Here is a 23,433-nt window from a genome sequence, read left to right on the forward strand (position 1 = left end):
TCTTCACAACCTACTTTGTCAAAGTCTTTTCATCAATATGATGCTGAATACTGAATTTTAAAGAGGCTAGCCATAAAATATATTTGCCTTAAGTTACCACAAAAAAAACCCAAACTACCCTCAAACCTAAAAAACTCAAAATCCTTTATGTTCAGTAGCTGAGACCTTTATGACCTTTACAGAATTTGAGAAAGTCCAGACAAGAAGGAAATAATTCAATTCTTATTCCCAAGTCCTGATAGTTCAGATGGCAGGATATTTAAATGAGCTTTCTCACAAGTTCTCCAAAGCAATAATGTTAACAAAATACTTTGCTTTGGCATACTATTAAGAAACAGCTCTGGGGAGACTTCTAATCTAAATGGATACAATAAAAGCAAGGTTCTTACACATTGTTGGGGATTTCCAGCAAAGTGGCTAACTGAGAGATTGTGGCAATGCCCAGCTCACTTTTATCACTCTCTCTGACATCAAGAAATGTGCCAAATAAAGTAAAAGGAAAAAACAACAAAAAGAGGGAAATGGAAATAATTAATCACAGAGGAAATCAGAAAAATCAAGAGAATAAAAAAAATCAATCAACAAAAATAATAAGGTCTCAATCTAATGAATATGTATTATCAAACAAAAGAAAGTCAAGTGAAACCACCAGAAGAGTTACCACCACCATAACAACTAGACTTCCTGAAATGATTACAGGACAACATCAAGAACTTTGAGTGGTTTATTTATTTATTTTATTGACATTACTTATTATTAAGTCTTACAACCTACTTATTATTCTGTCTTAGAATCCAAGTAGCAATTCCAAGGCAGAAGAGTGGTAAGGGCCAAGCAATCAGGGTTAAGTGAAGTACACAGAGTCATACAGCTCAAAGTGCCGGAGGTCAAATGTGAACCCAGAACCTCTCATCTCCAGGCCTGGCAATCTATCCACTGAACCATCTAGTTGCCCCCAGAATGGTTTTGAATCCCAATAATATTATTAAAGAAAGGAAAAAAGAAAGTTAGAATGGAAAGTAGAGGTCTCAAGAATTAAAAAAATCAAATAAGAATAAACTGTTTAGCACAAATAATGAGAGTTCTCACAAATGCAATGGATTTTGAGAAAGATCGGCAAATTTGGAGTAAAAAATACATAGATAGAGGAATCAGAGCAAAAAATTTTTTAAATAAAATTTGAAGAACATTTGAAGACTCTATGAGCCAAAGCAAATGAACTCGAAGATGTAATATGATCAAAACAAAACCCTAAGAATTATTGATCTCACAGAATAACATAAGAAAACCTAAAGGTCTAAAAACCCTACTTTATAAAACCATACAAGAAAAATTGTCAATAAGATATCATAACCAGAGAACAAAGTCCAGATCCAAAGAATTCAGAGGACACCAAAAGAGTTCAATTTACTCAGAAACAATAGCAGTGACAACCACAAGAACAATGATAATAGGATCTATATAATGTTTTAATATTTGCAAACTACTTTGCATATATTAAGTCATTTGATCCTCACAACAACCCTGTGAGGTACTATTATCCTTGACTAGACATCTGACACACTATCTACTGAGTCACCTAGTTATTATATATGTTGTTGCTAAGTCCTAGGATTTCAACTTTAAACAAAAAACCTTGCAAGCAGCCAGAAGAGGCCCTTCATGGGGAAAAGAGTAAAATTTCATGAAATTACCAGCCATGGAAAATGAAAGAAAAAGCTGAAATGATTTTCTAAAAAAGCAAATTAATTTTTACTCCCTAAAATAACATATTGCATAAAGCTAAGTAGGAAAGCAAATCTATGGCAAAAGATAGATTTTCACTAAAGAATGTGAATCCTTCAGACTAAAGAAAACAGAGGGCAACCATGCATTTGACATACAAATTCTAAATTCAACAAAAGAAACTTAAGAAAGATAAATAAGTATATAGATCATGAAAACACCCAGCAGATATATCAGTGTTTAAATGCTTTGAGGAGATAAATTGGTATCTATCAGAAGTCTCACCTTTTCTTATTTATTCATTCATTTATTTATTACCAATTACATGTAATAAAAATTTCCACACTAGTTTTCCTAAGTTATATGATTGAATTTATCTCCCTTCCTCCCTTTCTTTTCCCCTCCCGATGCTGGCAGGCTATTTGAGCTGAGTTATACATGTATTATCATGCAAAACATATTTTCATATTGTTCAATTTTCTAAGATGTCTTTCCTTTTCTGAGGGTTACTATGAGGGGAAAAAAAGACCAGTAAGATTTTTTAAAAAAGTGTTCTAATAGAAAGATAGAGAAAGGAAGAAGAAGAGTTCTATGAATAGGGCACCACAAGTGAAAGCATTCAAACAATAAAACTTAGAAGATAGTAGGGGAAAGGGAGGTGATGACTCCTGAGCCAAACTGATCTGGGATTAGCAAAGAAGACAAGGTCTTTTAGAAACTGTACCTTCTAGAGAAATGCAAATTAAATTAACTCTGAGCTACTGCCTCACACTTACCTGATTGTCTAACATGTCTAAAAAAAGGAAAATAATAAATGTTGAGGGAAATGTGGAAATATTAGGAAACTAATACATTATAGGTAGAATTGTGAACTGACACATTTTGAACTGAACCATTTTGGAAAGCAATATGGAATCAAACTCAAAGAGCCATAAAACTATGCATACCCTTTCATCCAGAAATACCATAAAGAGACCATAGATAAGAGAAAAGAACATACCTGTACCAAAATATTTTTAGCAGCTCTTTTTGTAGTGGCAAAAAATTGGAAACTGAGGGGTTGCCCATCACTTGGGGGGAATAGATGGACAAAAGTTGTGCTATATGGTTGTAATGGAACATTATTGTGCCATAAGGAAAAATTAACAAGATGAGTTCAGAAAAATTGGCAAGACTTTACATGAACTGATACAAAGTGAAGTGAGCAGAACTGGGAGAACACTGTATGCAGCAAAAAAAAAAAAAAAATATATATATATATATATATGTATATACAACTATCAACTGTGAAAGACTAAACCATTATTAGCAAACCAAGTCTCCAAGATAACCACAAGGAACTCACAATGAAAATGCTAACCACAGTCAAAGAAGGAACTGTTGGAATCTGAGTGCTGATCAAAGCATACCATCTTCCACTATATTTATTTCCTGAAATTTCTACTGTATGTGCGATATGTGTCTTCTATCATGACATAAGCAATATGGAAATGTGTATTAAGTGTATGTGAATATATAACTTATATCAGACTATTCATTGCCAGGGGAGGGAGGCTAGGGAGGAAGAAAATCTGAATTTTAAAATGTCAAAAAACAGATGTCAAAAATTATAACTGAAAAAAATTTAAAAATTGGAAAAAAAGAAAAAAAGATATTGCACCTTATCTGAAGGTTATTGGTAATTCCATTTTCCATCAGCAATTTTGCTTGGTTTCAACATCAGGGAAACTCTTCCCCAAACCTTCCTTTATAGGGGGCTCTGAACTTTCAGAACTTTCTCAATAACTTTCCATTTTCCATCAGCAGCAGTCCTTAGTTTTAAATCCATGCCTCACTCAGAGAAGCTTATCTCTTGAAATTTTATCACCATGCTTATTGACTCCAATTTTAATATTGAACACTTTATCAACTCCCTCAGTTGCCTCTCTCTTTCACTGGGCAGCTTCTCTTCCCAAAACCTTCCTTTAGAGTGGACTCTGAACTTTCAAGGTAACTCTCCATTTTCCATCAACAGAAATTCACAAAACAACATACAACAACACTGGGTCCCTGCAGTAGCTCCCCAGCCCTCTTCCGAGCTTTCATTTTCTATCTTCTCCCATTAGATGGTAGGTTCGTTGAGGGCAAGATCTGTCTTTCTTTTTCTTATTTGGATCCCTGAACTTAGCACAGTACCTGGCACATAGTAGGTGCATAATAAATGTTTATTGAATTGGGGGCAGGTAGGTGGTTCAATGGATTGAGTTCCAGGCCTAGAGATGAGAACTCCTGGGTTCAAATTTTACTTCAGACACTTCCTAGCTGTATAATTTTGGGCAAGTCACTTAACCCCCGTTGCCTAACCCTTACTGTTCTTATGATTTAGAATCAATATACAGTATTGATTTTAAGATGGAAGGTAAGGGTTTTTAAAACAATATTTACTAAATTGAATTAAAAAAAAAGAGAACATTTGCTAGGTGAAGCCTGTGAAGGAGGAATAGGAAATATCTCAGAGCAGGAAAGGAGTTGGGAATTTGGAGAAATTAATAGATCATAGATTTAAAATGTAGAGAATCTTAGAGATGGTCCAATCCCCTCTTTTTTTGGGGTGGTAGAGATTGTGGAATGGCTTGCTCCAGGGCATGGAAGCAGAATAACTGGCAGAGGATGGATTAAGCCTCTTTCTTAGATTTTAGATCCAGAGCTCCTTCTCTCATACTAGATCAGCTGCTCTTTCCTACTGAACTATAATTCTTCCTTAATAAATCGATATTGGGAGATATTTTATTGGCAGAGATTCTTTCAAATAATATTTTACTCTACAGAGTTCAAATACATTTTTTATGGGCAATGAACAATATGCACTTTGAGATCTTATATTCTCTATACCTTTCATTCACACTTGAGTCAACTGTGTGATTGTAAAGATGTGGTCTCCAATAGAATCACTAATGAGTACAAAGATTTAAGCAAAAGATTGCAGCAATATATCAAAAAATTTATTCATAATGACCTATTTAGATTTATATCAGGGATATAAGAATGGTTGAACATATATTAAAAGCAAAAACATCTAAAACTACACAATTATCATCTATAGAGGTAGAAAAAAGGCTTTGACAAAGTATAACACTCATTTTTGCTTAAAAACAATCTTAATCTTTTAAAAATATCATAAAACATATCTATCTAAATCAAAGTAGGCATTATATGTAATGGAACTATAAGAGAAGCTTTACCAATAAAGACCAGAGTAAAGCAAGGAGCCTCAATTTTCCTACTGTTGTTTGATATAATTCTTTCAATGCTAGAAACAGCAATAAGATAAGAGAAAGAAATGAAAAGCATAAAGATGGGTAAGGAAGAGACAAAATTATCCCTAATAGAATCTAAGAGGAAATAAGAAAAAGGGGAATCCCATTCCAAATAACTATGAAATACATATTTGGGGATCCATCTACCAAAGCATACAAAAATTTGTATAAATTTAATTAAAAATTGCTCTCTAAAAAAGAATTTAAAAAAGAACAACTTAACTAGCTGGGGGAATATTCAGAGGATGGTTGGGCTATGTCAATATGATAAAAATGATAAAACTACCAAAGTTAATTTATAGTTTTAATGTTAGATAAATGACTTTTAAAAAAATTAACCCTACTTTTTTATTTTAGAATGAATACCAAGAATTGGTTTCAAGTCAGAACAGTAAGGGCTAGGCAACTGGTATTAAATGACTTGCCCAGGGTCATGTAGCTAGGAATTATCTAAGATCAGATTTACGCAGGATCTCCCTTCTCTAGGCCTGGCTCCCTATCCATTGAGCCACCTAGTTTGCCCATATCAATCTGAATGATAAGTGGCCAAAATATATGAATAATTCCCAAAGGAAGAATGGAAAACTATTAACAACTATATAAAAGAATGCTCCAAATCAGTAGTAGTTAGAAAAATGCAAATAATAATGACCCTAAAGTTTCATTTAAAGTTTACAATTCATACAAATTGGCAAAAATCAAGAGAGATGAGAATAGTTAGTTGCAAAAGTTATGGGAAGACAGACACACTAATGCCCTATTGATGGAACTTTGAATTAGTATAACTATTTTGGAAAGTAATTTATAATTATGCAAATGAAATAACTAAAGTATCCATACCTTTTTACTTCAAGTGTCTCCTACTAAATATACACCTCGAAGAGGCCACTAAGAAGAAACTCTCCATATTCATCAAAATATTTTTGAAGCACTTTTAGTAATAACAAAGAAATGAAGTAGATGCCTATAGATTGGAGAATGGCTAAACAAACTGTGACACATGAATATAATGGAACATAATTGTGCTAAGACAAATGAATATGACAGATCCAGAGAAGCAGGGAAAGATATACATAAACTGATGCAGAAGGAAATAAGCAGAGCCAAGAAAACAATATATACAATGACTGCAACATTACAAATGGAAAGAATTTCAAAAGAATCAAAAGTAAAGGGTTGCAAAGTTGCAAAGAACATGAATATTTACAAAGAAAAGATATCAGGATATAGTCCATTTCTTTGCATGAGTGTCATACACTGCTCATGAGACTCTAGAGCAGTCAAAAGGAAGTTTTCCTTGTCTCCTTCTTTTCTCTGTTTAAAAGAGGAGTTTCTATTAAGCTGGTAGTTTCTTTCAGGTCCTTCTTTGTCATGGGAGGTGCTTAGGATAAAAAGATGATTTTATTCCCTCTTGTAGGAAGTTGTTTCCTCACAAATAAATTGTTCCTCAATTGCTTACCATTATCCTTACTACTTTTGATTTAGATTCTAAATATTTATATAAAATAAATATTAGGTAGCTAATAAATCCTTATTTGCTGTGATTAAGAGATTTGGTACAGCTTTTATCTAGTAAGGGAGGGGAAGATAAAAACAGACACTGATCCCATTTGGAAGTCTCAAAAGAAAGGGAAGGATACTGACATTATGCCTCTAGGCAAGCGCAAGTTTGTATAACTGGAGAAAGAATAATAAATATTTTCTCTCTCCATATAGATGCACATACATGCATACATATACACATATGCAAATATTTCCCAAGATGTAAATTAGATAAACCATTGAAGCAAAAATGAGGTAGGTCTAGGTAGAGAAAAATCTCCTAAAAGAATGATTGCTCTACATGGAGGGTAACCATCTGTAAATTTGCTACAAGGGAAACAAAATCCTATAAGCAAGAACCACTAACACATTTTCCTTTTATGTAGGGACTTTGATTTTGGGAAGCAATTTTTGAAATGTTCTTCATTTCTTTTCTCCCTTGCTTTTTCTTCTGTAATTGGAATTTATGTTGTAATTATTTTTTGAAAGGCTATTTTAATCTTCTCTTGTGTTACTGAGATTTTAGTGACAAATTTGATCTGAGCTGATTTTGTTGATGCTGGTTTCACGTTATTCACTTTTCTTCTATTTTTGCATTTTATTTGTTTAATTTTAAATATTTTTCTGCTGGGGGTGGGGGTGGAGATGAAATGGAACTGTGTGAAGAGGGGACAGCAGGAAAGTGGCATAGAGATTTGGGCCTCAGTAAGATAAGGCAAAAGCTCACAAGGGAAATAACTCAGGAAGTGAGTCATTACCACTGGTAAGTTACCAAATCCATTTGATCATTCAAAAATTCCTGCTGTAGAAAAATTCTTGACAGCAGGAAATGGGACCTGGGAATAAATCTGCAGGCCACTAAAGATGCAGAATTGCTTTAAAAAGTAGAAGTTTTTATGGAAAAAAGAAATTAAGAGTCATACTTAATTCTGAGAAAAATACTTCCCCTGTATGTTAAGATTGATGCCAGACTTCATATCAGAGACACAGGTCAGATCCAAATTACAAATCATTTTGGGTCAAGAACAATAGCCAACAACTTAAGAATTAGCTCTGCCAGGCATCAGATATACTACAGCATTACGGCAAGCACAAGAGTCAGAAAAGAAAATCAGACTGATAGAGGTCTTAAAGGAAAAGCTCTTAGCTTTGTTTAGGGCCTAATAGCCATGTATCCTAGAATCATAAGGCAAGAATATCTATAAAATGTGAAGATACAATACAGTATTGATAAAAGCCCAAAGGAAGCTTATTTACTATATTTACTATACTATATTTATCTATTCCACCTTTGGCATAAAGAAAACTTTCTGAATTTGTCGCCAGATCAGATTTCTGATTGCAGACACTAAGATAGAGAGGTGTAGAAGGACCTGAGAAAGCAGATGAACTCAGAGTGAAGCCAACAACACAGAAGTCCAATACATTACCCTGAACTTTTCCACCATTCGTCATTGTTCCTGCTGCCACAGGTAACTGAATAGACAAATATTAACAGAGATGAGAGTGCAATGCAACTAAGAAGGTGGTCTCAATTTTGACTGGTTAACAAACATCTTTTCCAGGGTGGACCATAAAAGCAAAAGAGTTATACTGCATAAATGAAGATTCAACAGTGGCAGCCTACAGAGATCAAGTGAAAGATGGAAAAAAAACTTGTTTTCCTTGTAAAGGTAGATGAATAAGGGAACAGAAACCTTGAAATCTAATATTATATTATCATTAGAGCATGAGAAAAGCAGATCTATCTTCTGTTACAGTTGTGGAGTAGATAGCTATACTTATGTTTGATAGACTAGTCAAGAGAATGTAACCCTGGTTCTACAAAAGCTAAAATGTACCATATTAATATTTAATTTTAAATATCTTGTATGTATTTTAAAATATGTGAGATCTAATACTGATTGGTTGTATATGAGAAAAAATAAAAATGCTTTGTCCTCTCATTTGGATACAGGGAGGTGATGGAAATCAAATATGATACAACTGCTTTATTGGGATGATCAAAGGACAAGGTCATTTATAGCAAATACTACTGAACTGGTTCCCAAAGATATTATTAATGCACATGACTCAGACCTTCAAAGACCAGATAAAGAAGTTACTAAAAAGATAACAGAAAATGGGTAGCCTTAGGGAAATCTATGTCTCAGAAAGTTGTAGCTATCCCCATTCAAGTTGCAAAGAAACTAGACCCCATACAATATATCTGGTACACATTAACTCATTATAGAGGGACTTTCTCTTTGGATTTAAGCAAAGAGTTATTTGGAAGGCAGAAAGGCAAAAAGACATAATGAAGTCTCCAAGGTTCAGAATTAATAAGAAAATTGACTAGTCTGGGGAAAGGTGATGGTACTAGAAGAAGTCACTTTATGTCCTGAAAGTAGTGATCATGAATCATCATCATTAATTCTATTCTGACTCATAAGATCCCTTATAGATATAGTATGTCTCAAGTTATCATCCTCATCATTCTATCAAAGACATTTGAGTACCTTGACAGACTTTGAATGGGTTTAAAACTGGAAGACTGAATGGCAAAGATTAAAATATATGTGTGCGTATATATACATATATGTATATATATATCCACACATACATAAAAATATATATGGTTAGATTAAAGTGATTGTGAAGTTCTCTAAAGACGTTGTTGGTGTTAATAGGAAGATGGACACTGAAGGTCTGCCATGTCTAAGTTTTCAAATTCTCAACAAACTTACTGAAACCAATTTCAGTCTATCAGAAAGAAAGAAAAAGCACTCAACAAGCTGGAACCCAATACCTGTACCCTTTGATCACCCATAAAACTACAGAAGGCTAGAGTAAAAAAGAGATGAGAGAACTTCTGCATATCCTAAGAGTTCTTGCTTATACCATATTTACTTTGTGTCTGAGTAAGAGCTATGCCTATCTACAGGCTTGTGTTTGGGAGTTTCTGAGGATCAAGATGACATCAATACCTATAACAAGTACCTCTCCCAGTTGGGAGAAATGGAAAAACAGCTATCCACTAGCTTTGACCAACCCAGAGGAACTCTGAAATAAATAAATAAATGGTAGTATGATGTCTGAGTCTACTGTCAAACCTTCCAGCAAAAAGAGACCTAGTGAAAGACTTTGGCGTTCAAGGGACACACAAGTTGATAAATGGAAAGCCAATCCATTTAAAGGTACTGAGGGACTAAGCAACTTGCCGGTTTGTAGAGTAGCCCCAGGCAGGGGAAGCGACCTTTAGAGACAATTCATTGCAACCACTTAGAGCCCAAAAAAGAATTAATGGGACTTTCTGTTGAGCAAATAAAAAGAATCCAGAGGCACTTAGTACCTTAGTGGTTGCTGAGCAAAAGAGAACACTCATTAGTTGTCCAAAGACATATGAACCAGATACTAGCTCTGAAAATGATGCTTCTAGGGAAGTTAACTCTGTATATTGCTATCCAATCACCTTGCCTCAAACTGAGGGGAATCTCAGTTCAGACAGGGAGAGAGGATTGAACCCAGAGGCAACTTCTTTTTTGCCTAGTACTTTACATATAGAGATTTCAAGGCCACAGAGACAAATGCTGATACAAAGCAAGGAAATGCTGAGAGCAACATAATGATGAAGAAAATCAACTTATATTATTAGCCAGTTCAGTTTTATAGGGACAGAAAGTAAGGAGGTCATAAGAGAGCTAGACCCATTCAAATTGTACCCAGACTAACATGATGTTACTAGCGAACTGGAAGCAGTTATATATAGAACCCAAGAACATTAGAGGCCGTCTATATTAATGTAATTGCATGTAACATTTAAAAATTTATTTAGAATATTTTTCCATGGTTATATGATTTATAATTTTTCTTCCCCCTCTTCCTTCCCCCTACCTGGAGCTGACAAGCAGTTCCACTGGGCTATACATGTATCATTGTTCAAAACCCATTTCCATGTTATTCATATTTGCAGTAGAGATCTTTTAACACCAAAATCTAATCACATCCCCATTGAACCATGTGATTGATCATGTATTATTCTTCTGCGTTTCTGCTCCCACAGTTCTTTCTCAGGATGTAGATAGTGTTCTTTCTCATAACTTCCTCTGGATTGTCCTGGGTCACTGCATTGCTACTAATGGAGAAGTCCATTACATTCGATTGTGCCATAATGTATCAGTCTCTGTGTACAATGTTCTCCTGGTTCTGCTCCTCTCACTCTTGCATGTAACTTAATATGCTTAGTGATATATGTTAAACCTTTGTGTAATGCTTTTAGCAAAGCAAAATCTCTTCACTATGTACTATTTTATTCATTATTTGTGCATATGCTAATGTTTATACTTACATTTGTTCTTTATAGGTCTACTGATATCAGTAAAGCTAGCTAGTGGTTTTTTTCTTTTCTTTTCAATTTATGGTTATTTGCCTGAACACTATGTATATGAATATAAAATGTCCTGCATGTAATTTAGCTATTTAGTCACTGAAGTAACCTATCAAATGATACTTTATATTGTGCAATGCCTTCTGTATATATTGTTAAGGAACATTTATTATCATTGATTCTGTGGGATGATTACCTGGAATGCTGGGATAATCATCCTTGTTATATTAAAGTGTTGCTGTTCTTTTGATAATTGTGCTATATAACTGCAGAGTTCAAGTGTACTCCAGCTGATTTTTTTCAAGAAACTGTGAAACGTTTGATGTGGGGAAGAAGACAGCATCTGCATCCTGAGTTCTGCTATGGAGACCAGAGCCCAAACATGTATTATTTCTAAGTCCACAGTGTGGTGTCATCTTTGAACTTTGGCTTGCTAGGGCTGTTTGTGCAGGCTTTTGGGATACAGAAGTTAGAAGAAAGAACTGAGGTTTTGTGCATTGTCCAAAGGCAGGAAGTGCACTGTTCCCTTGATCCCTTCAACTGTGACACAGCAAGCTCCTAGTACAGTTGATCAGAATCAGAAGTAGAGGATCAACTCTTCTTCCCCCTCCTGCTAAAAACTGATCGGTATGCTGCTGAGATTGAGTAGCAGCCAGAGGAAGTTTTGTTTCTCCCAATGCCTCCCAATCCACTTGTTGTTTTAAATTTTTTTTTAATAATTCTGAACTTTAACATCAAACAAAATGAGAATTTTCACATACAAAGGAGAAGAGAAAGAAAAGTGCACATAAAGTTGGTAATCTCTACTAAACATAGCTTGCTTTTCAACATGAGATTTTCAAATCTGTCCTGCTTGTCTGTTTTCTTCTGGCTTTTCCATTTTCTTTGCATTTAAACCTGCTTTAATGGCCAGCTTTTTTGCGGGGGGAGGGCAACCTTACTACAATTTCACCTTTTCCCTAACTTCCTCCACCCCAACTGAAATAAAGAAAAGAAAAACAAAATCCTTATAACAAATATGCATAGTCAAGCCTCACATTATTCATGCCTGGAAATGTATGTTTTGTTCTGCACCTTGAATCCATCATCTCTCTATCAGAAGGAAGGTAGCATATTATCATTAGTCCTTTAGAATTGTGGTTGGTCAGTGCTGTGATCAGAGTTCTTTAAAGTCTTTCAAAGTTATTTTTCTTCCCCAAATTATTGTTAAATAAATTGCTCTTCAGGTTTTACTAATTTCACTTTGCATCAGTTCATACTATGTCATTTTATTCATAAACTATAATTTGTTGGGCCATTCCCAAATTGATGGACATCCCTGGGTTTCTAGTTCTTTGTCTCTACAGAGTTGCTATAAATACTTTTGTATTTTTAAGTCCCCTTTCCTCTTCATTTGATCTCTTTGGGGGTATAAGTCTATAATGGTATCATTAGGTCAAAGGATATATGTAGTTTAGTGTTTTTTTAAATTAGTTCCAGATTGCTTTCTAGAATGGCTATACCAATTCATAGCTCCACCAAGAGTGGAAATAATGTGCTTATTTTCCCTCAGCTACTCCAACGCTTGTCATTTTTATCAGTTTTATGGGTATGAGATAGAACCTTAGAGTTATTTTAATATGTGTTTCTCTAATTATTGGTGATTTGGAGCATTTTTTTTTCATGTATGTTGATAGTTTGTATTTCTTCTCTAAGCTCTATTCCTGATTTCTGGACTAGGATAGGATGTCCCCCTCTTAAGATGCTATAAGGCAGCTTTGATGAAGGTTTTCAAGTTCGGGTGCCCAAACTGCAACTTCAAGCTGCCCATGAGCCCCACCACCCATTACCCCAGAGAGCAGAGGGAGGAAGTGCTTTGGGCAGCTGTAAGGAGGGGTGAGGCATGCAAAAAAATATCCTTGGGCCCTAGGAAGAAGGGGAACAGAGTAGGTCTTTGAGTGCCAGCTCTGTACAGGTGTCACACCTTTGCCAACACTGCTATAAGGGAAACAAAGCTCTACAAGTGGAATCTAACAACCCTTTTTAAAAGGCTTAGCTCAGGTGCTACCTCCTACAACAAATCTTTCCTAATTCTCCTCAAATGATTTTGTACTTACTAGTTTTACATGTGTTCCTGTGACAGGAAATAAGCTATTTTTCTTCTCTTTGTATCCCTCCTGTATAAGTGGAGATTTTGAACCTTAGACTTCATTCTCCAGAAGTCCTTGGTATTTCCCAGAATTCCCTATAATCTCTGCCATTTCAGCCATCCCTGCCTTACCACCATCACTGCTGATGCTACATCACACAAGAAGAGAGGATGTGGGAGGCATAACTGCCAGTTAAATACCAATAACGTGATCTCGCCAACATGGAGACGAAGGAGAGATTATAGGGAATTCTGGGAAATACCAAGGTCTTCTGGGGAATGAAGTCTAAGGTTTAAAATCTCCATTTATACATTACCATTTAGTACAATGCCTTGTATGTAGTACATGGTTAATAAATGTTTGTTGAATAAATCAGTTAATGCTGATAGAAATCTGAATTGTTTCAATTATTCTGGAAAATTCTTTGGAATGACAAAATAAATGTTATTAAAAATAATTCATACTCTAACCTAGTTGTCTTATTTTCAAGTGTACACCCTGAAGTTAATGATAGTGCAGGTTCCCTGTACAAAAATATTCATAGCAGTACTATTTATAATAGAGAAAATTAGGGGGAAAGTATGTTCTACACAAATAGTTTGTTACTGAACAAATTGTAACATGAGAATATATAAGAATATTCGGCATAAGTAAAGATATCTTTTTAGAAATATGAGAAAAATGAGAAAACTTTTATGAGTTGATAAAGAGTAAGGAAAGCAGAACCCAAAGAAGGGGAATTGCAACACAATAGGAGAAGAGGAAGACTATGGATCTGATACAAAGTGGAAGGAGTTTTGTATGCTCAGTAATTAAAAGCAAACTGCAGGAGACCTTGTAGAAATGTGTGCTTTGTTTTTTAAAAATGGCAGATGAAAATATTTTAACATGTATTAGTTAATTAACATTCACAATTTAATTCTATAGCCAGCTTAGCTAAAATACAACTCTTCTTTCTATAAGGTACAGCTATACCAAAGACAACTGCTTCCAACTTGACAATTTCTACATTATAGAAAGAGCAAAGAAAAGTCAAAATCTCATTCTCTTGTTAGAAATCTAAAAGCTAAAACTCAAGGGATAAAGGATTTTATGTAATTTTAGTAAACATTTATAGATAGGGGACATCCCAAATATATAATATATAGCCCTTTTGTCCTACCCTCCAACTAATACCCAGATGCAAGCTGGGTCTCATGTTTGGAGGGAGTGAGGCTGACTACTGCAGAACTCTAAGAATTTGGGGAGGGGTCTACATTTAAAAGCAATAGCTCAGGAACCTCGAGTAGTAGACTTACTTAAAGTCAACCATTAGACACAATTAGGTCAAAGCAAAGACATTTATTTACTAAGATGACAGAACAATAGCTACCAAATCTCTCTTCCACTCCCTAAACCTCAGGCATACTCTTCAACAATATACATAGTATCAAGGGGAAGAGTGGGCACATACATTGGTAATGAGACACATGAAGGAAACATATATGGCCAATGCAATCCAGGCCTCTTGTATTGCAGAGCCCTGATATAATTTTTCTTCTGGCATCCTAAGTCTGCTTCTCTGAATATAGCACTTTTCCTGAGAAGAAAATTTGGGTTCCCTGCTTCTCTCAATGGTTGTTGCATCCATAAGTAAGTTATTTTCTCTGCCACTAAATGTCATTCTCAGAGCTACCTTCAATGATTCCCTGAGCCTACTCCCTTCTTGGAAAAGTGTCTCCTATTGGGATAATAATGCTTCAGCAAAGCAATGCCTTTTAGTAGAGGTACATAAAAAAATGTGAAGAATGATCCTTTTTCAAGAACTGGGTATTAAAACATAAAATATACAAATCTAGAGACATCTCCATTCCAAAAGTTTATGTAGACTATTTGTGCTTTTTAAGTTCATATTGGTCTAATTAGCCTCAGTTGAACACAGTACACTGTGATATTATTTTGGTCCTCTGAAGGACAATGGACGTCTATATCAGAAAGGACAATGACTGACTTCTTTTGTAGGCGGATCTTTTTTCTGCTCCCAGGATCACATTTCACAAAGCTCCTCTGCCTCAACTATGTCTAGGGCTGGCAACCTAGTTTTTAATGGCTATGTGAGCGACGGTCAATCTTTGGCAAACTGCCCTTCAAATTTCATCAAGAAAACTCCTTCATACCTCTTAAAGGTACAAAAAAGTGAAAACCCTCTTCTGTGCTCATCCCGAGTGTACTACTTTTATTTCTTTTTTTACTTGCCCTTTCTGTGATTATATCAATTTGGCTGGGAAAGGTCACTTGATAGGAAGTATTTTGACAAAAGTGTCCCTGTGAATATATTTTCAGGAAACCCATAAACTGTGACATAACCTAGCCATTTGAAAAAAATGAAAAAAAGGAAATAATTTTTCTCACCTCTTCACAACACATTATTCATATTTACATAGAGCTTTGAGGTTCACAAAATAATTTGCTCCCAATCATTCTAAGATCGACAATGAAAGTATTTTCACCATTTACAGAAAGGAACCCTGAAGCATAGAAAAGTTATTTGTCCAGAGTCACACAGCTAGGAAGTGACAGAGTGAGATCTTTTGAGTCAAGATCTTTGATCTTTTGATGATTTAAAAAAATTCTTTTATTGTGAACTTAAAACAACAACAAACGAGTATTTTAACATACAAGAAAAGAAAAATAAAATTGAAATTGTAAATGAAATCATGAATCTATTGCATAAGTTTGATTTTTCAAGAACATTTTAAAATTAGCATGGTAATTCTAACACTGCTCCATTGCCTATGTCCCCTTCTGAATTATTGTCTTCTCTGTATTTTAAAAATGTTTTACTGATGTTCTTTTCTTTTTTTGTATCACTACCACTAACCACTTATCCTCCATATTGTTCTCCCCTCTCCAGTAAAAATCTTGTTTATTAACAAATAGATTCAAACAAAACTATTTCATACATTGCCTGTTAAAGTAGTGGTTGCTTCCACCATACCTCACTGTCATTCTTCAAGATGTATGTAATACAAAAAACTTACCTGAAATTCTGTACAGCATCTAAGTGGGATATTTCTATGGAACTGAAATACAAATGCAAAGAAACAGAATTTTAAAAAATAAAGGCATTGATAAAAGCAACTTTATTAGATAAATTAGTTTCTCTACTTTTTTGAAATATTTAGATGGTTAGCAGCTAAAAACAATATAATATGAATATGATTTAACTAAAATTCCTTGTTCAGAGTAATTTTTTTAAAAAGGGATAGATATTGGGGTTGCTAAGAAGATATCATATCATGCCTTGAAAATGTGTGATTAAATGATTATGTGCAGCAAACCCATAAGAGAAACACTTGAAAAACATAACTGACTTCTTTCACTTTGATAAAACACACAAAACCTCCTCGTGACTAGAAACTCCAAATGTCTTCACACAGACACACAGACATAGACACAGACACCAGGTCAAATACATTATTTGGAGGAGAGTCACTTTTAATACATAAAAGCATTATAGGTTATTTAATAGGCAACTAAGACCAATCATATCTCATTTTTATTAAACACCATCTAACTATCTAAGCAAGTGACATTAAAAAAAGGTCTCTTTTTCTTAGTGAGCGTCGTGTTATCCAAGTCAATGTTTTGATATCTCTTAAGATGATAGTACTAGTTTTTCTTTGTTGAAATTAAAAACAAAACAGAACAAAACTCTTACTCTTTGAACATCAAGCTAAGTAATAGTAGGCAATAATAGGGCATACCCATTAGCAAAACTTTTGGAACAGGATTTTATTATTTTTTAGTTTAAGGAATGATATTTATACCTGTGCAGGTTTGAAAATACTTTTGAAAGCCAACCTCTTCTTTTCCCTAATTAGCTTTTTCTCCGAATCTACTAGAAATATTTGGGGTAGGGTAAGGGCTGGTGGGAATAGGTGAATTGCAAAAGAAGTATCTTTGAAGCTATGCAGACTGAGATGCAAGAAAAAAAAATCTGACTTCAAGTTGCCAAGTATTTATTGTTGTTGTTTAGTAGTTTTCAGTCATTTAGTCTGGCTCTTTTTGAACCATTTGGGATTTTCTTGACAAAGATCCTGGAGAGATTTGCCATTTTCTTCTCTAGCTTATTTTACAGATGAGGAAACTGAGACAAACAGGGAGAAGTGACTTGCCCAGGGTCACATACCTAATAAGTGCCTATTATGGGCCAGATACTTTGTTAAGTGCTTTATATATGCTCATAAATCACTGGATCATAGGAAGGTAACTTAAGAATTCATCTAATTCAGTGGTGTCAAACTCAAAAAGAAACAAGTACCTGTAGGCCTCATACTGACTTAACTGTATTACAAAGTAGTAATTATCAAAACAATCTAATATTGAAATAGAAATAGAGTGGTGGGTCAGTAAAATAGAGTAGGCACATGAAACACAATAGTTAATGACCATAAGCAATCTACTATCAGATAAACCCAAAGATCTAAGCTTTGGGGACAAGAATTCACTATTTGACCAGCAGTTTAGTCATAACTAGATATATACCAACATATCACACTGTATACCAAAATAAGATCAAAGTGGGTACATGATTTAGATATAAAAGTACAAAGTGACTACATGATTTAGAAATACTATAAGCAATTTAGGGGAGCTCAAAATAGTTTACCTGTCAGATCTATGGATAAGGGTAGAATTATATGATCATATGAGAAAGAAAGCATAAAAAAGATAATTTTGATTATATTAAAAAGTTTTGTACAAACAAAACCAATGTTGCCAATATTAGAAAGAAAGCAAAAACCTGGGGAAATTTTTTTACAGCAAGTTTCTCAGAAAAAAAGGCCTTATTTCTCAAATATATAGGGAAGTAAATCAAATTTACAAGGATATGAGTCATTCTCCAATTGATAAATTGTCAAAGAATATGAATTGGCAATATTTAGATGAAGAAATCAAAGCTATCTATAGTAATGAAAAAAAGATCTAATTCACTCTTGATTAGAGAAATGCAGATTAAAACTGAGGTACCACCTCATACCTATCAGACTGGCTAATAGGACAGAAAAGGAAAATGACAAATGTTGGAGGGAATGTGGGAAAATTGGAACACTAATGCACTGTTGGTCTAAAGTGTCACAAGTAGCCAGTAGTAGAGAATACCAGAACCTCGATGTTTAATCTCCTAAAACCAGTTCTTTTTCCACTATACGGTGCTGCTTCTCATTGAAAAGAAGTCATGTGAAAGATAATGAAGGAAATATTAAATTTATGTGACTTGCCCCTTTAAGTTATAACTGGCATGAATTATGAAGAGATAAATTTTGACCCAATATAAAGAAAAACATTACCAATCCTAGCTAAATTATGGATGTACAATAAATGAATTGGATGATTGAGAACAATCTTCGGTTCCTGGAAGTCTTCAAGCAGAGGTTTGTTAGCAATGTCAAAGAGGAGACTTAGGTTTCAAGTAGCAGTTGGACTATATTATCTTTTAGATTCCTGTCAATTTTGATATTCTCTGATTCTCTTTGTGGATTTTTGTCCTCTCCTTAGAGAAGACAGACCAGATAGGGATCAGATAAAACAAAAGATAGTACAGAACAAGTTGTAAGTTGGCTAAGGGTGAGAATAAGGACTGTCACTCCACTCCTCTTTACCAGAAAGAAGTCTCACTTCTGTCCATTGACTGGCAGGAAACTATAGAAAGATAAGTTCTTTCTTAAGGACAGACGGATTAAACCTGGGTTTACCTCATGAGAAAGAACAATGACTTTTTGTTGAAGTCTCAACTGCCAACCCTATAGTATGATTTTCTATTTGAATGGAGAGGCAGCCTGGAACAGTGGCAAGAGCTTGGGATTTGGAGGCAGATGATCTGGATTTGAATCTTAGCTCTTTCACTTAACAACTGTGTGATTATGGGCAAATCACTTACTTTGCCCTGGAGCTCAGTTTCCTCCAATGGCTCAGATTCTTCCAATGATCTCTAAAATTCCTTCCAGATCTAAATCAAGGAGTCTATCAACTAACAGCATCAGCTAATGTTAGGAGACAGTAAATGGAGATATTCCTTAAGGACTCTACATTTAAAATGCACTTCAGCCATAAATATATAAAATAATAAATGGTACCTACTAATAAGACCCATGCCATAGTTTATTTATTTAACCTTTCTCCTATTGTTGGATTTCAGTTGCTTCCTTTTCTTTTGCAATGACAATAATGCTGTAATGAAAATCTTTAAACAGATATCTTTAAAATCTTTTATTTTACAACATTCTCAATGTATATCTCCAACAATGGAATTATTAGGTGATAAGGGAGCTTGGAAAATTGACTTAGGATGCAAATATTGTTAAATAGATTTTTCTACAATTTAATGATTTCTTTTATTTTTACCTCATCCGTATTTCCCAAAATATTCTTTTCCCTCCTTCCAGAAAGTTCTTGTAACAAAGAATAAGTAAGACAAAGTTCAGTAAAACTAACTCACATATTAAACAAGTTTGACATTATATCTACTGTCCCATACGTATAATTCTGCCTTTTCAAAATTTCTGTGTTGAATTTCAGGTATTATTTCAGAAGTAACAATTGGCACTGCAGGCAATTTTGTTTTAGTGTTGCTTTGATTTGTCACAGCTATAACTTACCTGTCGGGATGCAAAGAGACATAGAGTAAAATGACAAGCACAACTCCAACAATTGTTGCTAGTAATGATCTCATCCAGAAGCTTAGCTGGCAAAAATTACAGTATTGCACAATGGTGATCAGAATTGCAGAGCACATAAACATGGTATACTGCAATGAGAAAAAAAAGAAGCAATTTTAAATCTAACTCAAAATTTCAGTATAACTTCCTATTATAAGTTTAACTGAATAATATTATTCAGTGAATATTATTATGTGAAATAAACACAGTTCTCCTGAAAAGTTACATAGTATAAGGCCAAATGATAACACAGAGCCTTAGAGAAAGAAAGGGTTTCAGAAGTCATTTTACTGTTAAGGAAATTGAGGCCCAGAGATCACATAGCCAAATAATGGCACAATAATTAATGGGACTAGAACTCAGATCTTTGACTTCTAGTTTAGTGCTTTTTTGATCATACCAGACACTTTTTTTTTAAACCCTTGTTCTAACTCTGTTCATGCTCTTACACCATTCACCTCCTCACCTTGTTTCTTGTTATCTATTCAAATATGACTCAATCTTCTGATATCAGTCCCTTTCATGAAGACAGCCTTGATAAATCTGATCCATATTCACTTTTTTTGCCCTCTCAGTATACCTCTCTAGCACATTTTGACAAGATTATATTCTGTTATTAAGTATTTTCAAAGTATTTTTATTCAATACTGATATGTTAAGTTTGAGATTAAAGTTGCTAAAAGAGGCTGTTATTTTTTAACTTAGTGAGTCAAATAGTCTCCCAGAAAGATCATTTATCATGAAGTTCATCATGTAGAATTTTAAACAAGTTTAAAATGACAAGTTTAAATCGTTTCCCAAAATGCTGTAAAGATTATGCAGATGCAAAGGGGGGAAAAAAGCCATCTATAAGCATCATCATTTGAAGGTTGCTGTTATATATAATCATAATGCATTTCCTTAAAGCACCCTGCTATGAATAAACTGAAATACAATTTAGTCCTGAAAGCATGAAAATGCAATCAGCCCTTTAGATAACTCATTTTATATTAGCTTGCACTAGATAGACACACAGTTTGCAAGTTGGTATGAAGTTTCCAAGTTGGTATGAATCCACTGATTGTGGAGTTCAATTTAGATGTTTTCTTGGTAAATTAACAGTTGATACATGTTCAAGTCCATTATCTATGTCATTTATAAAGGATTAGCACGGTACCAGGTGCCTACTATAGTCTCTTCTACATAACCAGGTATGCTACAAATGTTTACTGAATTCATTAGAATAGTAATAATTCTAAACTTCTCTTATACAATTAAGATAGAAACTAAGTAAAAAGAAAAGCTGTCCTTTTAGAAAGTTCTTCTAAGTGTGGAAGTATTTTTTTTTTAATTTTATTTTTTAACATTATTTTATTTGGTCATTTCCAAACATGATTCACTGGAAACAAAGATCATTTTCTTCCCCCCCCCCTTCCCTCTCCCATAGCTGACGCACGATTCCACTGGTTATCACATGTGTTCCTGTTTCTAACCCGTTTCCCTGTTGTTGGTATTTGCATTAGAGTGTTCATTTAGAGTCTCTCCTCAGTCCTATCCCCTCCACCCCTGTAGTCAGGCAGTTGCTTTTCCTCGTTGTTTTTACTCCCACAGTTTATCCTCTGCTTGTGGATATGAAGTATGATTTCTAAGTAAATTAACTAAAAATTTAAGGAGTACTGGAATAATAATATAAATAACAGCTTTTATCCCTAGATCTCCATCCCAGGTAAGAGTATACTTTTTAAAAGCAATCATTTACTTGATGGTTTGTTGTTGTTTTAAAGCTCTTGGTATTTAAAAAAAAGGCTATGTCTAAAGTAGCCTCAAGCTTACAGATGAAAAGATAATAGATGTCCCAACAAAACATAGCAACTAAGATAGACAAGCAGAGTAATTGACTTACATGAATATTTGTTTCAAATTCAGGGGTAAAATGTGAATAAACTGCGAGGGCTGGGAGAGAGACCAGGACTGCGCCAATGAAATGCCGAGGGAACCAACCAGCTATCACCTCCAGCAGGTGCTTAGTACAAGTCATTACCTCCTCAAGGAAAAATGCCATTCTGTAATAAAGTCACAAAATAATTAAAAATTTTAACACACACAGCAAATATTATTCTCCTGCATGTAGGTCATGAAATAGTAGTAATAGTAGTCTCTCGGTAACCAAGGATGACAATTGTTTTTGTGCGCTTTCACCTTTGATGTACATGAGTATGCATAAAAACACTTGTGTGTGAAGGAGATTTAAGTGGAAAAGTCGATGCACAGAGACAGTCCCACTCTCTCGGCGTTGGAAGCCTGGGTCCAGTGGCACAAAAAGTCGTTACACCTGGAGACTTCCTCAGCTGCATTGGATGGCCGTGTTGTCTTTTGTGCTCCAACACGCCCTCATGAAAACAGATAGGTAAACATATGCTAGACAGGTTATGTAGCAAATAAATTGGACAATAGGTAGATTGTCCAACTAGAGGATTGTATTCTATCAGATCACAAATGGAAGGAAGAAGGCTGAAAACTTGATAGAAGAAAGTCTAACTACTGAGTCAACAATAGAAATGGTAAGCATAAAATGACTGATTCTAGTAGTTAGTCAAGATGCATTCAAATGATACACACAACAGATTTAAAAATTAATTTATGTTGAATGGAAGTTATTCCAAATTGTTTTCTTATTCCACAATATCCCTTACCTTTATTCCCTCCTCTCTATTCCCACTGCCACTGCTACAGGATAAGCCTCAACTATTCCTAAAGTCTCTTCTGGATAGATCTTCTTACTGCCACTTTCTCTCCTTGTTAATCTATCCTTCAATCTGGGACCAGACTTTTCTTCCTTATGAATAGATATGGTTATGCCACATGCATAGAGCTGGTTATTTCTTTACTTAACAATACATTTAACGACTCCTTCCATCAATGTATGTGAGTAAAGTTCACACTTATTTGCTTGATAGCCAAAGTGATGTATAATTTGAAGTATCAGTGATGGAAATATCTATATCAATAAAATTACAAAACCTTAAGTTCTTGTAATACTGCAAACATAGACATATAGAATATAAAAACTATGTGGTCATTTTTCTATATATTCAGCACTGGTCTGATTCTTGCAAAAGAACAGTATCAACTTTTAGTCACTACATTATAAAATGGATGCAGAGATCTTATAAAAAGGTCTAAAACAAAGCTATGAATGGGTTTAAAGGTAGGTTGTCTGAGAACAAGAAAGACCAATGGAAATAAGATTATTCAATATGAAGACAAAACTGAATGGTGCTTTAATGATGACTTTTAATAACAGGAAGAGTTTAGAGAAAGATAGATAACTGTTCCAAAGCTCCTTTGAGAATAGAACAAGAGGAAATAGGCTGAGATTATAGCAGAGCAATAGGGCTGATGTAAGTAAAATGTTTTGAAAACCAAAAAGCACATATAAAAGCCACATATTATGATGCTGTAAAGGGTCCCTCCAGAGTTCCCACTGGTTTTGGGGAATGGGCATTGGCAGCAAGCCAAGTGAGAAGTGAGGCAGAGCTCTTATGAGAGATGGGAGAATGTTTCAAGAGGCAGAGATAGAAGGAGAGCTGGAGAGATTGAAAAAGATAAATAGTAAAGAGGGATGCCAGGCGGAGAAGCAAGAACTGATCTGATAATCCTGAGTCTTTGGTTCCTAAGAAGCAATACTCCCTAGA

General features: G+C 34.6%; 1 protein-coding gene across 2 annotated transcripts in view; it reads right to left on the minus strand.

The window, feature by feature from the left end:
- Positions 1–23,433, minus strand: part of ADCY9 (adenylate cyclase 9) — a 198,565-nt gene that overhangs the window by 13,591 nt on the left and 161,541 nt on the right. For both annotated transcript variants that reach the window (XM_001363517.5, XM_007499075.3), the window contains exons 7-9: positions 21,642–21,801; positions 19,700–19,848; positions 16,079–16,120 (exon numbers count right to left, since the gene is read on the minus strand). In XM_001363517.5, the coding sequence (XP_001363554.2) occupies positions 16,079–16,120; positions 19,700–19,848; positions 21,642–21,801 (351 nt within the window). The remainder of the gene's footprint in view (positions 1–16,078; positions 16,121–19,699; positions 19,849–21,641; positions 21,802–23,433) is intronic.

The sequence above is a fragment of the Monodelphis domestica genome, chromosome 7 (assembly GCF_027887165.1).
Source record: "Monodelphis domestica isolate mMonDom1 chromosome 7, mMonDom1.pri, whole genome shotgun sequence".
Lineage (NCBI taxonomy): Eukaryota > Metazoa > Chordata > Mammalia > Didelphimorphia > Didelphidae > Monodelphis > Monodelphis domestica.